At 40.1% G+C, this 24,808-nt stretch overlaps 1 protein-coding gene across 7 annotated transcripts in view; it reads right to left on the bottom strand.

Moving 5' to 3' along the window:
• The window catches only part of usp32 (ubiquitin specific peptidase 32), a 56,669-nt gene that overhangs the window by 26,690 nt on the left and 5,171 nt on the right, over positions 1–24,808 (bottom strand). For all 7 annotated transcript variants that reach the window (XM_078246905.1, XM_078246904.1, XM_078246903.1 and 4 more), the window contains exons 2-12: positions 16,115–16,242; positions 12,391–12,496; positions 11,859–11,977; positions 10,448–10,607; positions 4,428–4,559; positions 4,161–4,268; positions 3,694–3,809; positions 2,618–2,680; positions 2,184–2,267; positions 1,407–1,468; positions 1,192–1,294 (exon numbers count right to left, since the gene is read on the bottom strand). In XM_078246905.1, coding sequence (XP_078103031.1) covers positions 1,192–1,294; positions 1,407–1,468; positions 2,184–2,267; positions 2,618–2,680; positions 3,694–3,809; positions 4,161–4,268; positions 4,428–4,559; positions 10,448–10,607; positions 11,859–11,977; positions 12,391–12,496; positions 16,115–16,242 — 1,181 coding nt within the window. The remainder of the gene's footprint in view (positions 1–1,191; positions 1,295–1,406; positions 1,469–2,183; positions 2,268–2,617; positions 2,681–3,693; positions 3,810–4,160; positions 4,269–4,427; positions 4,560–10,447; positions 10,608–11,858; positions 11,978–12,390; positions 12,497–16,114; positions 16,243–24,808) is intronic.

The raw sequence follows: 24,808 nt of genomic DNA on the forward strand, positions 1-24,808 counted from the left end.
CAGTCAGGCTTACCTGTCCTTCCTCTGGCTGTTTTTGAAACTTCAACACCACTTTAAATGATGTCTTTATTAAGCAACATCAATTTTGTAACTTCAGTATTATTTAGAAGAAGAAAAAGAGTAAAATCATAAACGTTGTACAAGTTTCTTGATTGTAAATTATTAAAATAATAGTCTGGTTTTGGCCCTCTAAATCACTGGCCACATTTCCAAGTTGGAAAATCAACTGAAGCCGTGCCTGAGACAGAAAAAAAGTTGGTAGAAAAATGGATGAGATTGACGTAGCTGTACAGGATGTTTTAAAGCTATAGTGCGTAGTTTCTGCCGCCGCCATGAGGAATTCTACATAATGACAACAACACTGTTGGCATACAAGCCTCCCGTGATCGTGCACGCGGCCCCAACCCTCCTCCACGAAGTTGCTAGTAGCCAAAGACGACACGGAGGATTAAAAAAAACATGATGGACTCTTAGGTCCATCATGTCAGGTAATTATCTAAAGTCTAAGGTAATTATCTTCACTTGAGCTTCTGCGTGGGAAAGTCACCGGACTCCACAATCTTCTGAATATAGCCATACTGAGAAATACAGATGCGGTTGTGTGGAGCTGATAGCCTTAATTAGCTTTGTAGCAACTCATTTGGCAATGGCTTGAATGTAAGGGTTAGGGTTAGTTCAATAAAATCAAAAAGTTACGCACTAAAGCTTTAAGTCAAAATAACAGCTCTTAAATCAACATGTTTCTTTAATTACTTAAAGAAAACCATTAACAGCTGCCCCTAACCACTTCTGTCGACAGAAAACAATCATTACAGATTGGTAACTGCAAAATAACACACCCTCCCAAAGAGTGAATGGCTAACATAATCACAATGTCAGACTGAATAATGGAAGAGAAAACAAAATGGCAATCCAGTTTGAAATCTTCACTTCTTTTCTTAACCAAAAGGTACAGTAACTTTGCCACATCATTGTCCAATATCATATACATGAGTTAAAGACCTTGAGACTTGTTTTCAAATTGCTTTAGCAAGTTGTAACTATAAAAGCATCAATGCATTTTTTATTTATTTTTCAAAATCGTTGTAATCAGATACACTATTAACTTGCCCTTTACAACAATACACTGCATGTTAGGCAACACTGGCTATGACATTATTGAGCACAATACCTGTTCAAAAGTTGACTTACATATTTAACGTAGTCCTTCCACTGCTGCCACCACAGCATGGAGATGAGGAACCAGTTGTGACTTTGCTGCAGTCCATGTCTGCTCTCCCTCTCTAACCAACCCCTGCACACAAACAGACAGAGAGACAAACAAAATAATGGAAAATTCATTAGGTCCAACAGCATATTCTTCAAAGTTGTATACATGATGACAGATAGAGAAGACAGGTATGTACCTGATGATTTGTCCCTCCTCCTCAGGACTACCGGGCCTGAGCCCCAGGACTATGTGGCAGACCTGGACCAAGACAAATACATAAAGATGTACAAAACATATGGAAAATGATGATGAATACATTTTGCATTTTCCATTTCAACACCAATACGAATTATACAACTACTGTACAGTATGGCCGTTTTCAAACATGAACTCCGGATACTCTCAGGAGAGTCAGGTGCAGACATTGGTCGAAGTTTCCCTTTCACACATGTAGCACACGTCAGGCGCGTTCTCACTTACTGGAAATACTATAATATGCAGATTACACCGCGCTCATAACCGGTTCGTAATTAGGTCATAAACAACTGAGCCGCTTGCCGTTCCTTGAATCTGTCTGAGGATTTTGGCGTTGGTCCTTACTGACAGAAGTTTTGAACCTGGTCGTCTCTCCAGTTAGACATTTTTGTTGCCGTCTTTGTGTAAATTACCCTTCTTCTTCACCCCATGTTTGTTTTTTTCCAGTTTCGCGAGCCGCATGATAGAAAAGTCATCCACATGCCCACTGGCTCACCGTGAATAAACGCAATGAACAGCTCTATTCACACATTGGCTTAATTGTACATTACACCGGCTTCGTACTAGGGAGCTGGCACGATCTCTGTATGGCTCTGTCTGATGTCTGATCCAATTGATTCAGACATTTGCGTTCTTACATACAACTCCAATGTCTAGATAATTTCAGGTTTGCAGTGCATGTGTGAAAGGGGCCTCAGTGGATACAGTGGGAACTGACCTGGAAAAGGAGGTTTAAGAACTCATTGGCCAACGCACTCTTCACACTCCAGATCTGGTAGTCTTCCAGGGTCAGGTGACCCAGCTGGTGAGGAGTCAAAAACACAAAGCATACTCACATTTACTGTTGTCAAAATATAGCCTGCTTTACGACCTTGCAAGGTTGGAAGAAATGCTATGGTCATTGTGGGTGAAAATAGCTTAGAGGTAAGACAAGAAGGCAGGGTGACTAGAAGGTTGCTGTGGGTGTACTGGGTAGCTCCCAGTGACAGTATGTGGAACTATATGAATGTGAAGCTGCAGTTGAGTGTAAAGTGGTGTTGACTTTCTCTGAATCAAGGTTATAAAATCAATTTATATTATGGGGTAGAAGGCAAAGGATTAACTTCCTGACAGCTACATCAATGATGACTGTCAACAAGAGTTGTGTCTCACCTTGGTTGTGTCATGCATCCTCAGGATGCCCTCTACTATGTCTGACACGCTACTGTGCAGCTCCTGCAAGGTAACAAAATATATTAGCATCAAGCAGCAAACACCAAACATAAATACCATATTAATAGAATATTTTCAGTTTGAATTCATATGGCAATCCAGCATTTTCATCTGCCAGCATTACTTTTAAATAAACTGCCAAGAAATCACAGCCACAAATAAATCTGGTCTAGGATATGATTGGGTGATGTATCCTGGATCGGACTGTGATGATTATGTTCAAATTCTAAATTGATATTAAAGGTGCTGCAGGTAGGATTGTGAAGATCCAGGACACCCCCCCTGGGAGAATGAATGCGTGTGCATGAGCAGTGATTGACACGCAGTTAAACACCCCCCCTGGCCATGATTGGTGCATCTGAACAGGGAGCGGTGGATTTTTGCAAATTGCACTACAGGTTGTAGGTGGTGCCAGAGGAGCTGGATTTTTGTTTTATTTTTATAAATGACCTGCTTCATGTAGTTCTACTGGAACATAGGGTCAGTTTCAGCAAATATGACAGAAAGTTAGTTTTATAAGTTAGTTTTATAAGTCTTACCTACTGCACCTTTAACTAATTCATATTCAGGAATCTTGCTCCTGGCGACTGTATAGACTTATGTGTCTCTCCTCTCTGCCGCGCATATGGGCACAAAACCCGCTACAGGTGCTATATCCACTATTACGAATCAAACTATGTCAGTCATCCTTTCGCCAGAAATAAGGTGTATTACACAGACTGTAAAAGTAAGTTGTTCACAATTATCTCTCTCTCTCTCTAATTCTCTTTTACATTGGCTTCGTTCAAACTTGATTTTGGGAAAAAGCGATGAAAGGAAATGTGAAATGTAAAAACCAAAGAGTCCTAACTCAACGAGACAACATGAGGGCCAACTAAATGAGGGAAAGTTTGATGTTTAGCACAACTTTAATGTAATTGTAGAGCAGGGCCCTCAACATACAGTCCATCTACATCTACATTGAGAGTGTGTGTGTGTGTGTGTGTGTGTGTGTGTGTGTGTGTGTGTGAACTTACAGGGAGTGTGTCTATGCGATTGTCCTTCCACACCTCCAACAAGGCCACCACCATTTCATGGAGTTCATCTCGAGACAGAACCCCATCACGATCCACATCAAACACTTTGAAGCAAACTGGCAGTGAAAGAGAGTGATGTCATGGTGAAATACAAATATGGTAATGAAGCACAATGCTGCCTAGAAACCCAACACTATGCTGTTTTATCTATTAGCAGGACATCTAATATATTTCCATTCCAGGCAGGGCAAATGTAATTTCAAGCACCATTAAAAATTCTGATGACAACGATGATTGTGCTCTAATGAGCTCCAGCACAAATCAACACTTTCCCTAAACATTTTTTGCTTTCAAACTTACAAATTCCAGATAGAAGCTACAAAGAAGAAATAGAGTGCACTTCTTATGATAAAAAGGCTTTGTGATCATGTGAAGCGTCTGGTTTGTATTCATTTGTAATGGCTTACATTTCTGCCTTTCAGCAATGGGCCCCCTACAGCATGCAGAAAGTCCACAAGAGATCTCTTTAAAGTCGATGTGATTGTCCCGATTCTCATCAAATGCGTGAAACAAGCCTGGAAAACAAAATCAATAACACAAATAACATTTTTACAAAGCAAGTCTTTAAAGAGGGTTGTATTCACTGGTGAGGGAATTGATTTAAAAGCCTTAAGGCCTACATACTGCACAGTATAGATTTACCATGAGACGTGAAAAGGTAAATATTGTCCTACCTTCACTCAATGAGGCATGGATGGGAGGAGAGACCAGTGGGACAAAGGTTTCCAAGTCAAAGCGGCCGGTTCTGGACTGGGCTTTCAGTAGCCAGTAGCGCTTCTCCAAGTCTATAATGTCTGATTCCTCCACTGCAGGATAGGAAACAGAGGAAGCCAAAGTCAGAAATACAAACAGTGCAACACAGTTGCATAATATTTAAATGTAATATTATAAAACTGTGAGCAACAGGGCCTATATTCACAAAGACTGATGCTGGTGACTGGTGGGTGGAGAGCTGTTATGGCAGTGTGGGAGTATGGAGAACACAACAGTGACACCACCACATACTGAGATACACTATTACATAATAGCTGCTGGGAAAAAAAAAAAAAAAAAAAAGACCGGTCCTATGACTCTCAGCAGAGCACCTGAGGAGAATCAGACCAGCTTGGTCATTTTTCTACTCTCAGACGGTCAATCACTTTAGTTTCTCTACCAGCTTGACTAGGTGACAGTAGTTATGTTTACATTACATTCCTAACATTTCAGCAAAATTATCTGTGAGTAAGTGCAGGCTTCCATCAACTACTTTTACACAAATGTATTCAAGAGGATATAACAAAATTACATAATTTATTGGGCATTTCATTACTTTCCACCTATGATGGGATTTCTTTAGGTATGTCAGTGTTTTAATAAATCAATTCCTCTCAAACCATGTGCACGCTGTAGCAGTCAAATAATCAATGAATCAACTGACGGAAAATCAATTATCAGCCGCTGTTTTAGATCAATGTAAATTGTAAGATCTTTGACTGTTGGTCTGACAAAACAAATAATGTGAAGATTTGTGCTCATGGAAATTGTGATGAGCATTTTTTTTTTTACTTATTCCTGATATTTGAAAGGTACAATATGTAGCGAGTATGGCTTTACTGTTTGTAAACACACCGTTCAAAATTGGCCCCTTCTCCTTGGCTCACGGGCCAGAGAGAGAGAGAGAGAGAGAGAGAGAGAGAGAGAGAGAGAGAGAGAGAGAGAGAGAGAGAGAGAGAGAGAGAGAGAGAGAGAGAGAGAGAGAGAGAGAGAGAGAGAGAGAGAGAGAGAGAGAGAGAGAGAGAGAGGCAACAGCAATCAAGCAAGCTGTAGAGTGAATGAAGAGAAGGAGTGCTGCACAAAGCAGTAAATCAGAGCAATAAAAGGCTCTTCGTTCATTTTTTCCGCAACGATTATGTTGTAAGCACAAATAAACACACCCACACCTCTGCGCCAAGGTGCCACATTGACGGATTATGAGTGAATGCAGAGCTTAACCTTGTTGGCTTCATCCTGTCTATTTATCTGTGTCTGTGTCAGTTAAACGTCTTCATAGCGTCACTATGAGACGCTGGGGAGCAAAGCGGCAGTTGGAAATGAGAAGGGGATGCACAACCTGCACGCTATTATTGGCTGGGGGTTACATACCCACGTGGGGCCCAAAGACTCTTTATTATCGCGCAGAAGTGTCCTGCACACAGCAAAGTAAAAATGAAGGAGAATCCAGGCAGAAGGCAGGGTCTCTGCAGATACAGACACCACCGCACACTTCTAGTGGGTCATAAGTGATGATTAAGAGGGATTACTAATAAGTCTATACATTGTTTTTTGAAGAAAGCACTGCATATTGTACCTTTAAAGACCAAACAATGAATCTAGCAAACCACAGACAAAGTAATTGATACGGAAAATAATCGTTTGTTGCAACCATTGTGAAAACACCCAAGTTAAATTATGTACTAGGTTACAGATCAAGTAACCCATTTACACTATTGCTTATTAGAGCACGTACATGTTGTGACATAGTAAGGAGCAGAGTTTACATGATAGTGCTCATGATACCACAGCAAACCCAAGGTGGGGTCTACAGGTCAGTCCAATATAGCATATGAAGCTCTGCCAGGGTCAATGAACCAGCCCCCCCCCCACCTTTCAACATGCTAATCCACAGCTTATGGTAATAGGATTCAGCAGATAGCCAGCTAGCCTTTGGCATGGAGCCAAACATATAACAGGTGTCAAAACACAGACACGTAAATCAAGTGGCAGTCAATTCCTGGCAGAAATTGGACTGCTGCTTCCCAGTTGGGCTATTAGAAGAACCTTCCTGAAAGCTTGTTTTTAGCAGCTATTGGTCACAGTGCCAGTCACATGGGATATGATAATTGTGGTCGGCTGCTAGTGAAGCAGCACCCTGGAGAATGGACTGTCTGAAAGGGGCGTTCCTCTCTCATCCAAGTTCTGATTCCCTGTAGTCCAGAGGTGGACATCAGGACAGTTCACCTTGGCCTGACAGGGAAAAACTCGATCACCGTTGTACCGCGACTGTTCAACCCTTCATCCTGGCTCAGACGTTTCAACTTAAAACAGACTAAAAGGGAGCACTGAGTACGAAATCATTGATTTAGAACATGAAGGGGACTACATATTGATGGCATGGAGGAAATAATATGAGAGTGATAAATTATTGAGGACTATATGGACTAAGACATAGAGCGAGCACTAGAGTCTGACAACCTCTCCATCTCAAAAGGTGAATTGGACAGTGCTAACTCAACAAAAACAGAAAAGAACACTTCCTGGGCAATAATCATAAAAAAGCGCACACACACACACACACACACACACACACACACACACACACACACACACACACACACACACACACACACACACAGTGGTCCTAAACAACAAAGCTAAGACTAAATCGCAGACCTATCAAGCGCTAAATAACAGTGAATGGTAGGGAACGATACTGCTTTTTTTTTGTTGCTTTTTTTTTAAACACATCAATGATTAGTCTTGGTGGACAAGGAGGTAAATAAATACGTGTTTGTCATGCAGAACATTCCTCATGACAGTTGTGCTATCGTCTGACTGCTAATCTATAAAACTCATTACCCAGACTATGGATCGCCTCCTGCACATCCATCTCAGGCTCGCTATCTGCTTCTACAAACATCAGTGTAGCGCTCAAGGTTACATCAGTGTCATTTTTGTTGGATTTCAAATCTTTGTAATGATGGCAGAATTTAAAATTTAAGGTGTGGCAGTTTACTCTGGCAAATGCTAAAGGATCTTAAATGCATTAGTGGTAACTTCTAGGTAACTCTCTAAAATTTGCCAACTGGCTAACACTGGCGCATTAACAGAAATGTTGATTAATGTGCATTGTCCTAATAAATGAATCTTAAATAAATAAAATAAATGCACTCCTGCCACCCTTAAGATACAGAAGACCACCAGAACATCAGATTCTGTTTGACAGCGCTAACACTGCTAATATGGATTTCTTGCAAAGCACAATGCTGTATTCCTCGGCTGGGTATCCACTATAATCTTTCAATACTAGTGCCGATTCGATAAGGTGCTGATACCAAATGGAAAGTTCTCTAATGGTGTCTTAACACAAACAGCCGTTCAAGAACTAGATAAATAAAAGGCAGTGCAAAATTGGCTAAATGTAATATATGATATGAATCAGGAACTATCTGATTAAAAATTTGAAAAAGACAAATGTACAAATCACAGGATATTTGATAGAGGCTTTTGGTACTTTTTTAAATTTTAGGTTCTACAAACACATTTTGATGTTTGATATCCAACCGTATTCACAAGTCTAACAATGAACAATGTAAATTTCTATTTATTTCTCTATAAACCAATGATAAACTAATCAGATGAAGTGGCCTTTCCTATCAATGTAAATCAAAACAACCAACCGGCCCTCAAGCAAAACGTTTAAATATTGGCTGTTCCAGAAGTGACCATGAACAACAGTCACAAGGTATCTACATTAAAGAACAGTCTGGCCACAAATTATTCTGTCAATGTACTGCTATTGTCTGTATGGCAGGTGTCTTGTCTGGCCAGATACCCACCTAAAGGTGCAACTCTCCCCGATTGACAGCAGAGATACCATACCATTATCCAGGGAACATCCTTAGAGAGGTGCTGCCACAGCCAGCGTGTACCATAGCAAACTCCCCGTGATAACGGCTCACAGAAACTACGTTATCCTTTCCCGAGGGCCGTTATTCCCACAGATTTCTACTCTCATAATACTGTAACAGTGTCAGAGGCTAGCAAGTTAGCAAAGGATTCAAGGTCTGTCATGAGTCAAGCTTTAAGTTCTTGCTCAAGAAAGCGTTAAGAACAGTGTGTCAGTCACTCTCTCCTTCCCCCCCCCCACACACACACACACACACACACACACACACACACACACACACACACACACACACACACACACACACACACACACACACACACACACACACACACATAAAGAGACACAAAGTTAAGAGGATAAACTGGGAGCAGGCAGATTAAAGGCAGCATCTAGGTTCTCTGGACAAGACAAGGTTCTTTCCAGCCCTCTGTCCTTAATTGGCTAAATAAACCCTGGCTAAATTAATTTGGACTGCAACTTTAATAGTATCACTGTAAAACCGCCTCTGTGGTAGTTACACACACGCACGCAGATGAAGCTGTCAGAAATATGCATGTTGGGCGCCCGGATAGCTCAGTTGGTAAAGCGGGCGCCCATATATATCAAGGTTTACTCCTCGATGCAGCGGGCCCGGGTTCGACTCCGACCTGCGGCCCTTTGCTGCATGTCATTCCCCCCCTCTCTCCCCTTTCATTTCTTCAGCTGTCCTGTCAATAAAGGCCTAAAAAATACCCAAAAAATAATCTTAAAAATAAAAATAAATATGCATGTTGCAGCTATCACGCATCTACGAGCACATGAACTAGTGCAGTCTGCACAGTGCAGGGCAGAGTGTGACAGAGAGGAAATGGGTATAGAAGGTAGCAGTGGGAGAAGGACCTGGATTGGTGAAGGAGTGATGGAATAATTAAAAAGGAAAATTGAGTGGAAGGAGGAGAGTGAATGCATCAGGTTGATAAGTCAAGCCTGTCAGTCATTTCCTGGGGCACTCACTGCCACTGATGGCGCCAAAGCCAAATGTAAGTATTTTCAAGTCCTATCACTGGATTTAGGGCCAACGTTTTACAACCAAAGCAAACAAACATATAGAAATAACATTTTATTAAGTGAGACATTCTAAGCCTACATTCAAGATTTCCGCATGTTCTCTAAAATGTCAAAGCAGACAGAAATGGCCATTAAAGGCTTATATTAGAAACATGCCATTATTCCTAATGTTTAATTTGCTGTTTATTCTGTTTGATGTTACTTCAAACTCAACGTTTCCTCCATGTTTACCGGATTGTTTTCGGCCAAATGTTCATTTCCACAACTAATTCTATCAGTACAAAGACAGTCGTGTCATACTGTGCTGCTCTTATGATGAGTTAGTTTTTGTTTTTTTTCTCCAGTGTTAAGTTACTGTCAATGAAACTCAACACTTCCTGCACTGAAGTCTCACCTTAAACCCTTCGAGCAGCATTTACAAGGGCTTAATCTCTCTTTTACTGTAAGGCTAAAGGTGTAAATGATTCACTAATTAACTGCAGTCAGTTAACAAGTGTTAAAAGTATTAAAGGATAGGTTCAACATTTTTCAAGTAGGTCTTTCAGGTATTCAGGTACCCATATGAACATTAAAACAGAATGTGCTTGCTGTAATCATTCCTGAAGACCAATAGCTAATAACAAGACTGACATGTTATCGTTTACCATTAAAGGCCTACCGAAAAAGGGAGAGTTTTTCCTGCCCTTTGAGCCACTGGAAAGCTTTTAATGTAAAACAACTGCAGGGAACGTTGGGTTTTGTTTAAACAGCTTAAAGTAAAGGATCACCATTTTTATTTTTAATATTATAGTACAGGTATGCCAAGCATTTATTAGTGCCATTATCTGGCTTTTATTCAAGAATGTCTGGTATAGTATAAACACATTACACAAAATGGCCACCTACTAAACTTTCTCTGGACATGTTATTAATATGACTTAATATGAACATCAACAAGATGACACAACTGCCTTTGTGGACATGCAATATATGCAACACACATTGAGTGTTTTGGGAACTTACAGTGTGTGACGCCAGCCAGGGTCTGGTAGAAGGTGGGCGTGTCGCTGTCATCTGTGAGCGTGACACACACACCTCCAGACAGAAGCCATCTGGATAAAGTGAAGGCCTCCTTGTTCTGTAGGAGCCAGTTCCTGAAGCGCTCATAGTTCACCTTATCACTCTGTCACAATACACAAACGAAAAGACAATTAGGCTGTTAGTCTGTCAAAAGCAGAAGATGTTCTGCGTCTGTCATAAGTCTGTATCCGTCTGTTTTTGTGTTCCTGTCTAAATGCTCATTTGCCAGAATTCTGGTTTCTGAATTAAGACAAACAAGCAGAAACTGAAGAACGAATACTGATGGAACAACTGGCGATTAATGATGCCCAACACCCTTTTTATTCCTGGGACAAGGAACAAACACACACACATACAAGCTGTGTCCTAATTCAGGGGTTGCAGCCTTCGGAGGCTGCATTTGAAGAGCGACTGCATCCCAGCTGCGCGACCAAGGCTGTCCTGTCATCGCAAACGTCGCCGGTATGAGGTTGTATCAGCTGTCACTAATTAATAATAATCCTGTGAGTAACTTGATTGCAGGCCTAAATAAAACTTGGCTGTTGTCTGGTTAATGTTCTCTCTGTAACCCAGTGTCTGTACTCAAATGAGGCAAAAGAAGCTTTTCTTAACACCACTGTACAACTGAGAGTGGACTGAGTGTTTTTGTAGTTCCAACAACTCCAACCAAGACATACGTCTTCTCTCTAGTTGATCATGTCTTGTCAATTTCAGGAGTCGCATTCTCCCAATCAAACTCTATAAACCATCCATTATCATATCAATAATTTAAGCTCATCAACTTTTGAGATGTACATCAAGACCTGGATCAGGTGGCTTGTGAGAAATAAGGTGGGCCAAATTAGTAGGCTACAGCTGTTGTTACAATATGTCAGATACATATTTAACCATAAGATATGTATCGGATCACCAACAAAAAAAAACTTGATCGGGACATCCCTACTATTAATGTTGTCTAACGGTGTGGATTATGCTTTATTGTGTTGAATTTACGTGGTTGTCTGTGGTGGATTGTGATTTGAAGGGTGCTTTTATACCAGTAGAATAACTCAATGTACTGCCAAACTTTGCATCATCTCTGTTGAGTTGGCTCAATGTGGTAAATGTGTAACAATAGCTGTAACAAGAGTGTGTGACCGCAATGATGAAAACAAACCCAATGATATTAGCCAAGGAGATAATGAGACTATAGGCAGTAGTTATTAATAATAGTTATTATTTTTCCAAGTCCAAAATGAGTTAATGAGAGATTTGACCTGTATGGTTGTAAATGTTGATTCGTATCCGTGTGTATGTATCCATTCGAAATGTTGCGTATCCATGTGGTGACAGACAGGCTGTGGTGTTTGCTTACATCACTGAAGCACTTCTTGAGGGAGGCCGGGATTTCTCCATCCAGGACCTGTAGAACTGCTTCTATATCTTCCCTGGCAGCATATCCACCCAGATCGCTGGCAAACAGGCTGAAGAGGTCTGTGAGCATGCACACACAAACACACACAAAGTGTCAGAAGAGAATTTGGCCTTATTGCAGAAAGGCAAGCCTCTTGCAAGTAGCAGCAGTAAGAACGATAAAAGCTACAATGTCAATAACGTCTTGATGGATTAGCCTGCCTGCAACACATCAACCACAGCTATCAGAACAACAGAATCAGAAACAGACAGAGAGGAGAGACAGAGAGATAGAGAGAGAGACAGAGAGAGACAGAGAGAGAGAGACAGAGAAAGACAGAGAGAGAGAGACAGAGAGAGAGAGAGAGAGAGAGAGAGAGAGAGAGAGACAGAGAGAGAGAGACAGAGAGAGAGAGAGAGAGAGAGAGAGAGAGAGAGAGAGAGACTGACAGCATCAACACAGACTTCCTGTTAACTCATCAGAAACAACTTACACTTTGCCTTCTCCTCATCGCGTCCTCTGGTCAGAAGCACCAGCCCCACGATCAGATTGTTGAAGTGCAGCCCTTTAGGCGAGCCTCCAAATGAGGTGTAGATCACCTAAAACACATAAAATACACAGGACAATGTGGGAAAAATGACAACTTCATAGGTAGGTAGGTAGGTAGGTAGGTAGGTAGGTAGGTAGGTAGGTAGATAGCTAGGTAGATAGACAGATAGATAAATAGATAGATAGTCTTTACTGTCCACTGAAAAAAAATGTCACAGTCTGTACAGTAATCACCTCATGTTCACACTGTCTTCAACATGATCAGCAATTTAGCAGAAGTCCATTCATTTACTGTAGCACCAACAAGGAGAAATGTGTTTGAGGGACAAGCCTGTTGCATCAGAACAGATTTTACCATCAGCTGTCACCAGTGAGTCTGACTACAGCATTTTCTAATTTCCACATCAATGTAATTGTGATTCACCGAAAATACAAGAAGATACAACTTCATTAACACCTGGAAAATCTACTACAATCCATTAAAGCAGATCGCAATTAAGACAACCTTTGTGCAGAAGTTTATATAATGTGAAGCCCATTATGAAGTTATGTGCTGAGAATGAGAGGCTTTGTGTGAGGACATCTCCCATTTCCCAAACAAAATGTACACTTTGACAACAGAACATATTACAAGAAGGTTTTGTATGTGGGTATGTTTTTTTTCAAGCATAATCTCTTTCTATGTTTCTTTCTCTTCCCAAGCCACACACAAAGAAACATTTGCCCATACAATGGCTGAAATAAGGGATGGGGAATTTTGTTTTAAGGAAGACAGAGACAGAAAGAGAACAGAGAAAGCACACAAGCGAGTGGGTGAGCAAAAAAAATACAAGAAGAATTAAATACCAGAAAAAAAGAATTCATTGAATTGTTAATTTAGATAAAGAAGAGGCATTATCTAATTATTAGGAAACGTGAAGGGCTATCAGATCTTGTTTTTTGGGATCTATAATTGTAAAAGACCACTTTTCCAAACTGCTGCTGCGTATATCTAGTCTTGCTGGGACTAATTTCAAAAACATGTTGGACAACGACGCACCAAATGCAAAAAAAAGCGACTGAAATGCAGTTAGAAGAGCACAGGTGACTTGGTTTTGTTCATGGGCAATGCTTTGATACCCCTGTGTGAAGGCATTGTCTTGCCACTCAATGTGAGGAGAACAAACCAATGCGCTCCAGTCTGACAGAGATCATGAAATAGAGGAAGTTAATCCGATTCTCACAGCATTGGTGAAAAAAGAAGAAATATGCTTCCTCTTAGGTGAAAGGGTCTGAGGAGGCATTACATAACCAATTCAAAATCTTTTTTTCCCCGAGAGCCACTGGTTAGAGCAAATGACCAGGAAAGTTTTGTTCCAGCTGAAAGATAGATTCCATTCCACTGAAAGCGGGAGTGAACAAATAAAAAAAATAAAAAAATAATCTTAACTACAGTGCCTCAGTCCTGGTCTTTTCAAAGAACTGCCATGAAGTTTGAAAGATCACATCACATGTCAAGAAAAGCCAAAGCGAGAAGGAGAACCCTTCCAGAGGAGACTGAAGAGAGGGTGAAAATGCTCAATAGATCTGCAGATGGAAGCAGGATCGTGGTAGGGAAAAAAAGATTGTGTCTCACATGGAGAGAACACAAACAAAAGAGAACATCCTGAAATCTAAATTGGTTTCCCTGAATTTGCTTAAATGCATTTTTTCACAAGAACTCCTAGGATGATGAGGAGCCTAATTAACTCAATATGTTTTTGTGTCAAGTAACAGGGTTTCCAACATCATTCTCCAGATTCCAGATTTTCTTGAGTGTATTTTTCATGTGTTTACTTTGCATAATGTAAACTATATGACCAAAATACATCTGACTGAAAATATTAGGTGGCACTGAGCTCCAAATAAACACAACGCGTGACACTTTACCATCAGCTAATGGAATCACATTCAAATCTGAGCCCGCGTCTCCTGTTTGAAGCACATATTCATATCCGATAAATCATAAAGCATTATGTATGCTGTCTGTATGAAGTTGAGGATCACTGAATCTGTACATCATCATCATGAACACAAACAAATAATCAAAGGAGGAATGTGTTTTAATGCAAGATAGACCTGGTTTTTAAACAAATCTTACTGAGATTTCTGAAAATGAAAAAGAACATGTTTGCGTCTTGACTGACTGACTGACTGACTAGGCTCAGGCTTTCTTTGAACTGTCAGAATGTGCAGCAGCCATGTTTCTGTTTGAAGAGATCTGCAGTAACCTTAGATCTGGACTGCTATCACCCCAGTAACTGCTACCATGGGGAAGCAGAGATGCTGAGAGAAACGTGCTGTAGTGTTCAATGGTAAATCGACTGCATTTATATAGCTTTTTTTTTTTTGTCTTTACTTGCTCAAAGACATGAGAACAGAAAGAGCTCAGGATTGAACCATGAACCCCTCTACCTCCTGAGCCACATTAAACACTGTGTTTAAGTTTAGCAGCAGATGGGGGAGTCATTTTGTGGAAAACTAACTCGGACATGGACTCACTTTCCATATCCCAACTCACACTGCTCAGAAAACCTGTTTTCCTCCTTAATATTTTGGAATCTGCCATCTTTAATGGACAGAGGAAGAATACCAGCTCTCATCTGTGAAATTTAAGATTGAAAAGTAGGACAAAGTGAAGTCAAAAAGCTCAGCCAGTTACAATCTATGGTGGCGGTATGTACTGTATGTAACTGCCATTCTATGAATTGAGGATGGCAGCCAGAGATGTGCATGGATGTGGATGGAATTGTAGGCGTTACATATTATTTTATATGTATTCAAAGTAGCATTCTCAGATATTTATTCTGATTAGTGTTTTGAAAATAACATAATTCTATATGTGATGCAAGTACAAGTTTCGATCTATACAAGGACAGCTTACAAGGACCTAGATTCAGTCCAAGGCGTAGCGGGCTATTCATACTGCCAATCTACATAACTGATGGCCCATTGGTTTACACTTAGACGGATCCCTTGCTGCCTAATTTCTGGCCCCATCATGATCTAAAAGCAGGAAATATGTAACATTAAGGAAGTAATAAAGCCTTTTCATGGTAACGTTAAGTCCTGTGGTATGCAGGGTTGGACGTTGGACGGACCTGGTGCTGGGTAAGACTATCAGAAAAAACTGCAGCTAAAAAATTGGTATTATTATTATTATTATTATCGAAGGATTCAGCTACAGTACCTGTGCTTGTCCCCTTCTCTGGATGTATGGCATTGAGTTAGGGGAGAAGGACACAGCAGAGCTCCAGGCAAAATAATCTGTTGTGAATGAGTCACTATATCCTCTGCTAGGAAAATATCTGTAATGCTATCCAGTCCAATATTGATCCCTATGTCTCACAACACACTCAACAAAACCACCTAAGTCTTCTCCAATTTGTCTAAAGTTAAGGGTTACTTTCTAGCACAATAACACCCTCTTTTTAGGACTTGTTCTTCATCAGATATCGCTTCTCACCTCCTTTCTACAGGATGTGCTATCTTTATCTCGGGGGACACTGGATGATTGACTTGACTTGGACTGACGTAACCTAACCTATTGTTAGTGGCAACCTGGACAACATTCAACATTGCACTGTAACTATCACTTTAGAGTAACCATCATGGTAAATGGTACATGTTGTGACATCACTGTGGTTTACCTCTGCAACTTTATGTGGAACTCCGTCTCCCAGCACTTCCCTGTAGAAGCACTGTTGGGTCATGTAATAGGTGAGGCCGCTGGTTCTCTTGAAGGCATCTTTCAGCCGCTTCAATTCCACATCAGTGACTAGAGAGAGAAAGACAAGAAAAAGTGATTATAAGCAAACGTGGTATGCTTTGTTTCCTCATTTTTTAAAGAATCTGTAAACTCTCTGCTAACAGGACCGACAGTAAGTAGTACAGCGCAAAACAATTACAGTGTATGTAATAATTCATCCTAATGTAACTTTAGCCAAGTTTCCCTATTTTCTACCAAATATAGATTAGAGTTATCCTGAGTAACTGGGACATTGTTTTAGGAAAAACAAGATTATATTGACCAGATTCCTTTCCGTTCCATTCCACTAGGAATTGTTAGCAGCAGAGATCTCAAAGTTCCCAGGAATGATAAGCATAACTACATGCAACACTGCATTTGTTTAGGAAAAGGAGAAGAACGTTTTGGTTTTTGTGTTTCGGGTGAAACAACACAAAAATAGTCTGACAGGATGCTGCCTTTAATAGACAAGCTGCTTAAAACAGGATATTTGTGGAACAATGATACAACTGTTGTGGCAGTCTTGCACACATATTCACAGCTTATGTTTTTACGTGCTTACTTACATACGCTTACTTACACACACACTTCAATTACACACACACGCACAGCTGTAAAATTTCAAAGTCATCAACACCTAGACACTACTGTGGTGACATCTGACTTATAAGTGAGACAGAGTTTGCAGCTTTCATATGTCCACACCGCATGATCAACAAGTCACAGGAATTAAATGCATTACCTACACAGCTGACGTGTTAACAATCAAAATATTAGTTGGTCTTAATAAGAGTTGGACAGGGAGCCATCAACAGCCAACAATATTTCAGTCAGTTAGAGACCAATATCGGCACCCAGCAGCTATCCGTTTGACAATGATTTAGCCTCTGGAGGCAGCGGGCAATATTTCTGAGGCTCCGGTGTAGCCAGCGGATAGCAGGCCAAGACTTCCTCTTCTATGCAACACTCATTGTTTACCGTATGAGTAAATTTTTTTTTTTGGCGTTTTAGGTCCAGATGTCATTTTGGCTAATCTTTATAGACAGAAAAGCTAATAAAAAGCTAAATCGTCATACGATTGTGAGAAATGAATGTCCAACACCTCAGTGTTGTTTTGCTCCTGGCTACAACAGTAATAATGTTGGTTAAACACACACACACACACACACACACACACACAGAAGAGTTCAGGGTCTTCCCTGTGAGGACTTTTGTTTGTACAGAGATGTAACCATCAGCAGCACTTCGAACAATACACATCCAATTGTCCTCGGTAAAGGCTTCCACTTCCGCTCAAAGCTATGCAACAGTGAGTTGTGATACTATGAGTTCCAGCAGCAACAATTACCTTGCTTGCTCTGCTGCTGCAATGAAACACAGCGGCTATATTGTCCCTACATCGAGATCAAACACTGATGGAGTTTTCCAGATACAGCTGCACACTATGCAATGTGCTGTTGGTTGAACTGGACCGTTGCCACTCTGGGCCAGTAGAGATGTGGAGACACTAGTGCTGAAGCCACTATAACTTCATAAATCAAAAAGGCCCACTGACCTTACATTAATACTAACTATTAATTAATTAATTAATTACTTAATTCAAACATAACATTTTGCTGGTTTTTATTATAGTTTGATACCCCTAATTAAAATGGATTTAGAACCCTGGTAAAAAGATTAAAAAGTGTTTAAATGTGAGTGATCCTGAAATGCAGTTTCCCCATTAACAATTGTACCTTTTATAAGAGTCATACAATGGTTACATGGTACAAAAAGAATGGATGCATTTCTCTAAAAAGAACAAAAACAAATCTTGTTTAGTCAACACATAGTCATGCATTGCCAGACCTTCCTCCACAGCGCTGCGGAGGAAGGTCTGGCTAGTCCACACAGCATTCCGGGATGGGAGAAAAACGTGCTCTGGTTTATCGGCATTTCTTTAAACCAATCACAATCATCATGGGCGGTGCTAAGCGCCGGACAGAGCAACGGTGCCTCTGCAAAATAGCCTCAGGAAGGAACTTGTTTTGGTGGAACATGTGTACGTTCAAAGGTTGTTTCAGTCGTGCAACAGAAAACTGAGATTGGACAGATAGTCTAGCTAGCTGTCTGAATTTCCCCTGCAGAGATCTGAGGAGCAGTTAACCATAGTCCTCATAGATCCACCAGAGTTTAAAATGCCAACATAAAGAAAGCGGAACATGACAGACATCCGGCCGAAAATAAGTAATATTTGGCGGAATTTCCAGCGGCACGTAAACAATCCCGGAAATGAAACGTCAGCACATACACATTTGGTTTCCACTGAACTCCATTAGAGCACACTCATATATCACATTTTTTATTATTAGTTCGCTAGTATTAGTGAAGTGAATTAAAACAAATCTGTTTGCTGACACTACGGATTGGTTTCCATTTATTCAGCCAAGTCATCTCCACGTGTGATTTCTCGTATAACTCACTATAGCTTTGTCTGATTTTAGTCCTTTTGATTGGGCCTGTGGGAAAGTTCCAGACTTGGCACAGCAAGTGGAAGTGGACAATTAATTAATTGTTATGATAACCAAAAACCTATTGACAGTAATACTGACAGTTGATTATTCATTCAAGTCATCTATCAATACAAAATGCTACATTTTCTATTTAATATCAGTGTTGAAGATGAACAACAGGGCTCTGGGAAATTGTGATTGCGCATTCTACAGACAAAATTTGTGTTGTTTGTGAATTAGTGAGAAGGGTTCTGTTATACTACAGAGCAAACTTGATGACAAAATACTACTACCAGAGCAAAATTGTTACAATTAAATGGAGAAATGGGGAAAGAAAACAAAGCAGTCCACATTATAGAGAACACTCTGTATTGTTGATGCTGTGATGCAATGGGCGTATTGTTGGACACTGGGCTGCATTAACTGCAATACTTACAATTCAATGCAGAGCAAACAATGGGTCTGATCTCCGCAACCGCCCCAACACACTTTCCACACACACTCTTCAGACAAAGCCTGGGAACATACAATAGGTATTGCATGCGCGCGCGCACACACACACACACACACACACACACACACACAGCAGGTTTTCAGTGTTAGACCACCTTACTAAATTATCATGGTAGCAGAGCAGCAGCCAGCAAAGCCTCCTGCTGTGACTTAATGTTTGCTGTCCTATGAAAAAAGCTGGGTCTGCTAGCCTGCTGCTATCACCAAGACTGGAGACAGCATGTAAATACTGAACTAACATGAGCCACAGTGACCTTTCAGTCATGGTGAACTGTCAACAGAAACTCCGCAGGCAGAAAGAAACAGGGAGTGCTGTTCTTAAAAAGCCTGCAGGCATGACACCAAACATTCAGCATGAGGCTGCTGTTTAATGGGATTGGAAAGAGAAAAACAACATAAAACACGGCAGTATCCTATTTTTAACTTTAGAGCTCATTATGAATTCATCCTACAAATCCTCATAATGATGATACTATAATCCCCTCTGTTTAGGCTTTGTTTGTTGCTGGAGGCTGTCCAGCGACAGTGATTTCTGGGGTGGAGCTGTAACAATTCCAAATGTTGCTGTACAATTAATTGTCTCAGAAATAATCACAATTAACAATATAATTGTCTCTTTCAGTCAAATTTAAAAATATTTATTTATTTATTACTTTTTCAAACAAATTAAAGTTAGGAATGAATTCCAATTTGGTAGCCTATATCTAAACAAAATCAACAATTACCATAAACAGTCATACCTCTTAGGACCTTAGTTAATGTTAGCAATTTATTGCGATTAAACAAAGAAACCGCGATTCGACAATTATGTAATAATTGTTACAGGCCTAATCTGGAGGAAATTAATTATCAAACAAAAATAATTAGCCTAGATGCAGTGTAGTCTTTTAAAGAAAGTTACAATTTTGAAATTCTCAAAGTTTCAAAATCAATCCAAATTATTCAAATTGTTGTCATTATTTTACAGCACAATGGCGCTGCGTAATAGGCCTTTTCACAAGACATTCTGACATGTCACAGTAGGAAAAGCACAGGTGTAAAAACTCAAATAGATTATGGCTGAATTCCATTTAGTTCCTTCAGATTCATGGTCCTGGTATTATGCATGCTGGCTCACTGTAACGGCTTAACAGAACAGAGCCAATGTTATTAGTAGTCTATATCGACGACGTTTCATTTTCTGGGATTGTTCAGGAGCCGCCTTTGATTCGGCCGGATGTCCGTTACCTTCTGCTTTCTTTGTGTTGGCATTCTAAACTCCGGTGGATCTATGAGGACTATGGTTAACTGCTCCTCAGATCTCTGCAGGGGAAATCCAGACAGCTAGCTAGACTATCTGTCCAATCTGAGTTTTCTGTTGCACGACTAAAACAACCTTTGAACGTATACATGTTCCACCAAAACAAGTTCCTTCCTGAGGCTATTTTGCAGAGGCACCGTCCAAGACGATTGTGATTGGTTTAAAGATATGCCAATGAACCAGAGCACATTTTTCTATCCCGGAATGCTGTGTGGACTAGCCAGACCCTCCTTCGCAGCGCTGTGGAGGAAGGTCTGGCAATGCGATACTATGTTATTAGTAACAACTGTGCTTCTCCAACATATTGTCAAATTGCCAAAACCCATTTCTAATCTGCTGCTACATTATGAAACATCCAGACCTCCCAGGTCGTCTGGGACAGGTCTGCTTTCTGTCCCCAGAGTCAGAACTAAACATGGGGAAGCAGCATTCAGGTTTAATGCACCACATATCTGGAAAAAACTTCCAGAAAACTGAACTAAATTAATTATTAAGTTAATTATATTTACTGTTTTTTCATAAGATAAATGCTGGAATAATGTTACATATCACAGATTGTTTCCAGAAATGTCCTATTTCAGTGGATTTTTCATTTATTTTTAATTACTTTATTTAACATGGTAAAAGGTGCAATATGTAGATGCTGCTATTGAACTGAGGCAGATCACAAATTTCAGTTTACAGGAAAGTACTGATTTTTTTTATTGGAATTGTTTTTACTATTATAACTTTAGCTTTTGTGATAAATGTCATGTTTGACTGTTCAATGTTCCACGCTTATTAAAACAAAAACACTTATTGCTGGCAAGTCATATCTAACTTAGCTTAACTTAAAGTAAGGATTTGTGTTTGGTAGATTATTTCAGCATTTGTTGCAAGTCAGCCAAAGTGGTTGTGTTGGTCACTCTGGCAATAACAGCACACCCAAGCTGATCCCACAAGTGTTCAATGGGGTTGAGGTCAGGACTGCTGGTTGAAGAATGGGATGCCATCCCACAGCAGTGTGTGACCAGGCTGGTGACCAGCATGAGGAGGAGGTGCCAGACTGTTGTGGCTGTGTATGGTTCTTCCACACGCTACTGAGGCTCCTGTTTGTGAAATGAATAAATTGTTCAATTGCCAATATGTCTTGTTTCTTCAAACTTCAATCATCCAATCCACAAAACACCAAATGAGTCAATGGCAGAATAAACTGTTTGGCATTGGCAGAGAAGATTTGGCAAATTTTTCATGGGCGCAACCCACATACTCAGCGCTGCTGCTCATCCCACAAATGCATGTTCCTTACAAATGGGGCACCATTTGAAAGGGAACTAAACAGGCTTTCCAACAGTATAAGATTTATTGCCAAAAAGCATTGTTACCACAGAGAAATAATCTACCAAACACAAATTTCCTTACTTTTTGTGCTAAGTTTATGTTCTCATCCTTGCATAACAATATAGAGCAGTTTTGATGGTGTCTCATATTGTATTGCCCCATGACCTGTTTTATCTGTTACACAGTGAATATTGAACTTTAGCTAAACATAAATAAAAAAACGCAAATCGAATCGTAATATCTGGCTGAAAAAAAAAAAATCGCAATTAAATTTCCCCCCAAAATCATTCAGCCCTACTGCATTGTAACTTTTATTCTTGTATTTGATACCCGTCTTATTCTATTTTAGGTGTTTTTATATTCTCTTTAATGAATGTTTTTAAACTGTTCTTTAATAATTTATGTAAAGCACTTTGAGTTGCCTTGTTGCTGAAATGTGCTTTATAAATAAAGCTGCGTTGCCTTTTCCTACTATGATAAGTCAAAGCTACCATGGGTGCTATTCTGGGAGCAAAGTGTGGAAATAGCTACGTACAACCTCTGTAAGCCGATATGACAGCTACTTCCAACATGACCAATATGATAAGGCACCTGAGAAGAAAACAGAATATAGCGAGTTCACACAGGTAATGGTAGATAAGATAGCACTGAATTTATTGCTTTGGAAAACCAGCGTATTCCTGTTGAAGGAAATTGTTGGTTAAAGTGCTAAAACGAAGTGTGGAGATAGGTCTGGCTATGCGAGACTACTCAGGGACAGACTCTCGTTCAGCGAGCTAACCCAGTAGCACAAAAAGGACAGCAATGGCAGAGAGAGACAGCGGGGAAAAACAGTGTACAGAGCAAGTATATTAATTTTCAATTGGTTGGGTCGACGGTGGCCTGAAGATTTTAACATATCGCCCAAATTATGCAAATTGTAACAAATTAAAAAAACTGCCTGCCCATGTTTCCATGGCAAACGTCCAACTGGAGTCCTTTGTGGCAACAGTAGGCAAATCTACATACACAAACCACGGAGCACAAGGTAAGAATGCAAAGCAGCGGTCTATCACCTTGTCTGATAAGGCCTGCTGACGTCGACCATAAATGTAAGGCTATGCAGTTCTCAGGTGACTGTTAGGCTGTGTGTCAGAGTAATTAGACCATGGTTGTTGCATTACTAAACTATGTGGTGGGAGTACTAACTTTCCCCTATGAATGTCAGGCCAGACAAATCTTTTTTTTAATGCCAAAAATAACGCCAAATATCCATTCCAGGGTTTTCCCTATGTTTTTAACTGAGAAAGACCAGATAACTTTCAGTTCAAACAGATTGGTGATGCCGTTTGCCCTCGTTGTTCTCTGTGAAGTTTGCTGGAAGTGTGTAATGAAGCCCATGATGCGTTTTATGTGGAGTGAGCACTGCACCTGACTCCATTTAAATAAATAGCCTTTTAAATGCTACATTGCTTGTCAGCAACCAGTTATACAGTAACTTGGGAGGCAACGTACACTCTCTGATTAATTTGGCATGCAGTTAACACACCAGTCATAATTTTGTTTTAATAAAAACTCAACTCCTGGCATTTGTTAAATATTTGGAAAAGTAACAAATATTTAAAGAAACTTTAAAGTGTTAAATTTGGAACATTAAAGGCCAATGCAGTCAACCTAGCGGAAACACTGGGTGGTCAACCGGTGAAGGTTTCCAGGGACTCGCTAGGAAAATATACAAAGTAGAACCTGATTAATAAGAACACTATAAATACATCGGATATACAGCCCGTTTCAAAAGCATTACATACTTATACATCCTCCACAACCCTGCCTTTACAAACACTATACACGTTTCAGCTGGGGCCTGTCTCGCAACAAAAAGGTCAAAATACAGTAGTCGGGCTATGTTTGAGTTATCCAGCTTCACGAAAGGGTTTCTATGTTCACATATTCACATGGAAGACGGGTAAGGCCTGCACGATAAATCGTTCTAAAATCGCAATCTTGATTTAAAAAAAAAAAAAAAGAAAAAAAAGAAAACACAGGTACTAGTGACGAGATTCAGCCACCCACTCAGTCTCAAACCAAACTTGTTCCGAAAAAAGGCTTGCATTCGGTGGTGTGGAAGTATTTTGGATTCATGCAAGACGACGAGGGTCAGTCTGATGTGATTTGCAAGGCATGCTTTGCCCTCGTTGCAGCACCGCAAGGTAACACCACAAATCTTTACCAGCACCTCAAATGTCACCACAAAGTGCAATATGATGAAGCTGTACAAGGCAAGAGGTCCAAAAGATGTTTCAATTAGCCTATTTACAGCCATGTTCAGGGCCATATTCAGCGCAGTGCGTTAAACTTCTATTTTTGGTAACCTACTTGAATGGCCAGCTGAATGTTAATTCTATAAAAGGCAAGCAGTTAAAGAGTGTGCTAAGAAATCATTATGTTTTTGATACTGTACTTAAACTGGCAATTGACAAACTCCATTTCTCTAGAGACTAATTATGTACTAACTTTAATTATGTAAAGACATGTTCAAGGAGTTCAGATAGAGCCTGTATCAGGGCCATATTTAGTTCAATGTGTTATATGTCACTATTTTTGGTAGCCTACTGTACTTAAATGGCCAGTATGTACTTTATTTTCTTTATTCATTGGAGCCTCTATGTTTACAGGCTTGTGGTGATGCGCAATGTGCTATAGGTGCCAAAAAAAAAGTCTATGTTTGGTACTATTTGTTTTGTTTTGTCATGGTTCATGTGTGCAATAAACATTACACTTCGTGAGGAAAAAACTCGTGGCAGAGAATCGTGATATCAATTCTAAGCTAAAAAAATTGTGATTCATATTTTTCCCCGAATCGTGCAGGCCTATAACACTGTCAGGTGTTAAAACATCTAACGCAATGCAACAGCTCCACAATCTATATTTTCAAAATGACCATTGAGGTGAGTCAACAACACCACTGGCAAGGACAGACGGGAGTTCAGTT

This window comes from Sander vitreus, chromosome 3 (assembly GCF_031162955.1).
Source record: "Sander vitreus isolate 19-12246 chromosome 3, sanVit1, whole genome shotgun sequence".
NCBI classification, from domain to species: Eukaryota; Metazoa; Chordata; class Actinopteri; order Perciformes; family Percidae; genus Sander; species Sander vitreus.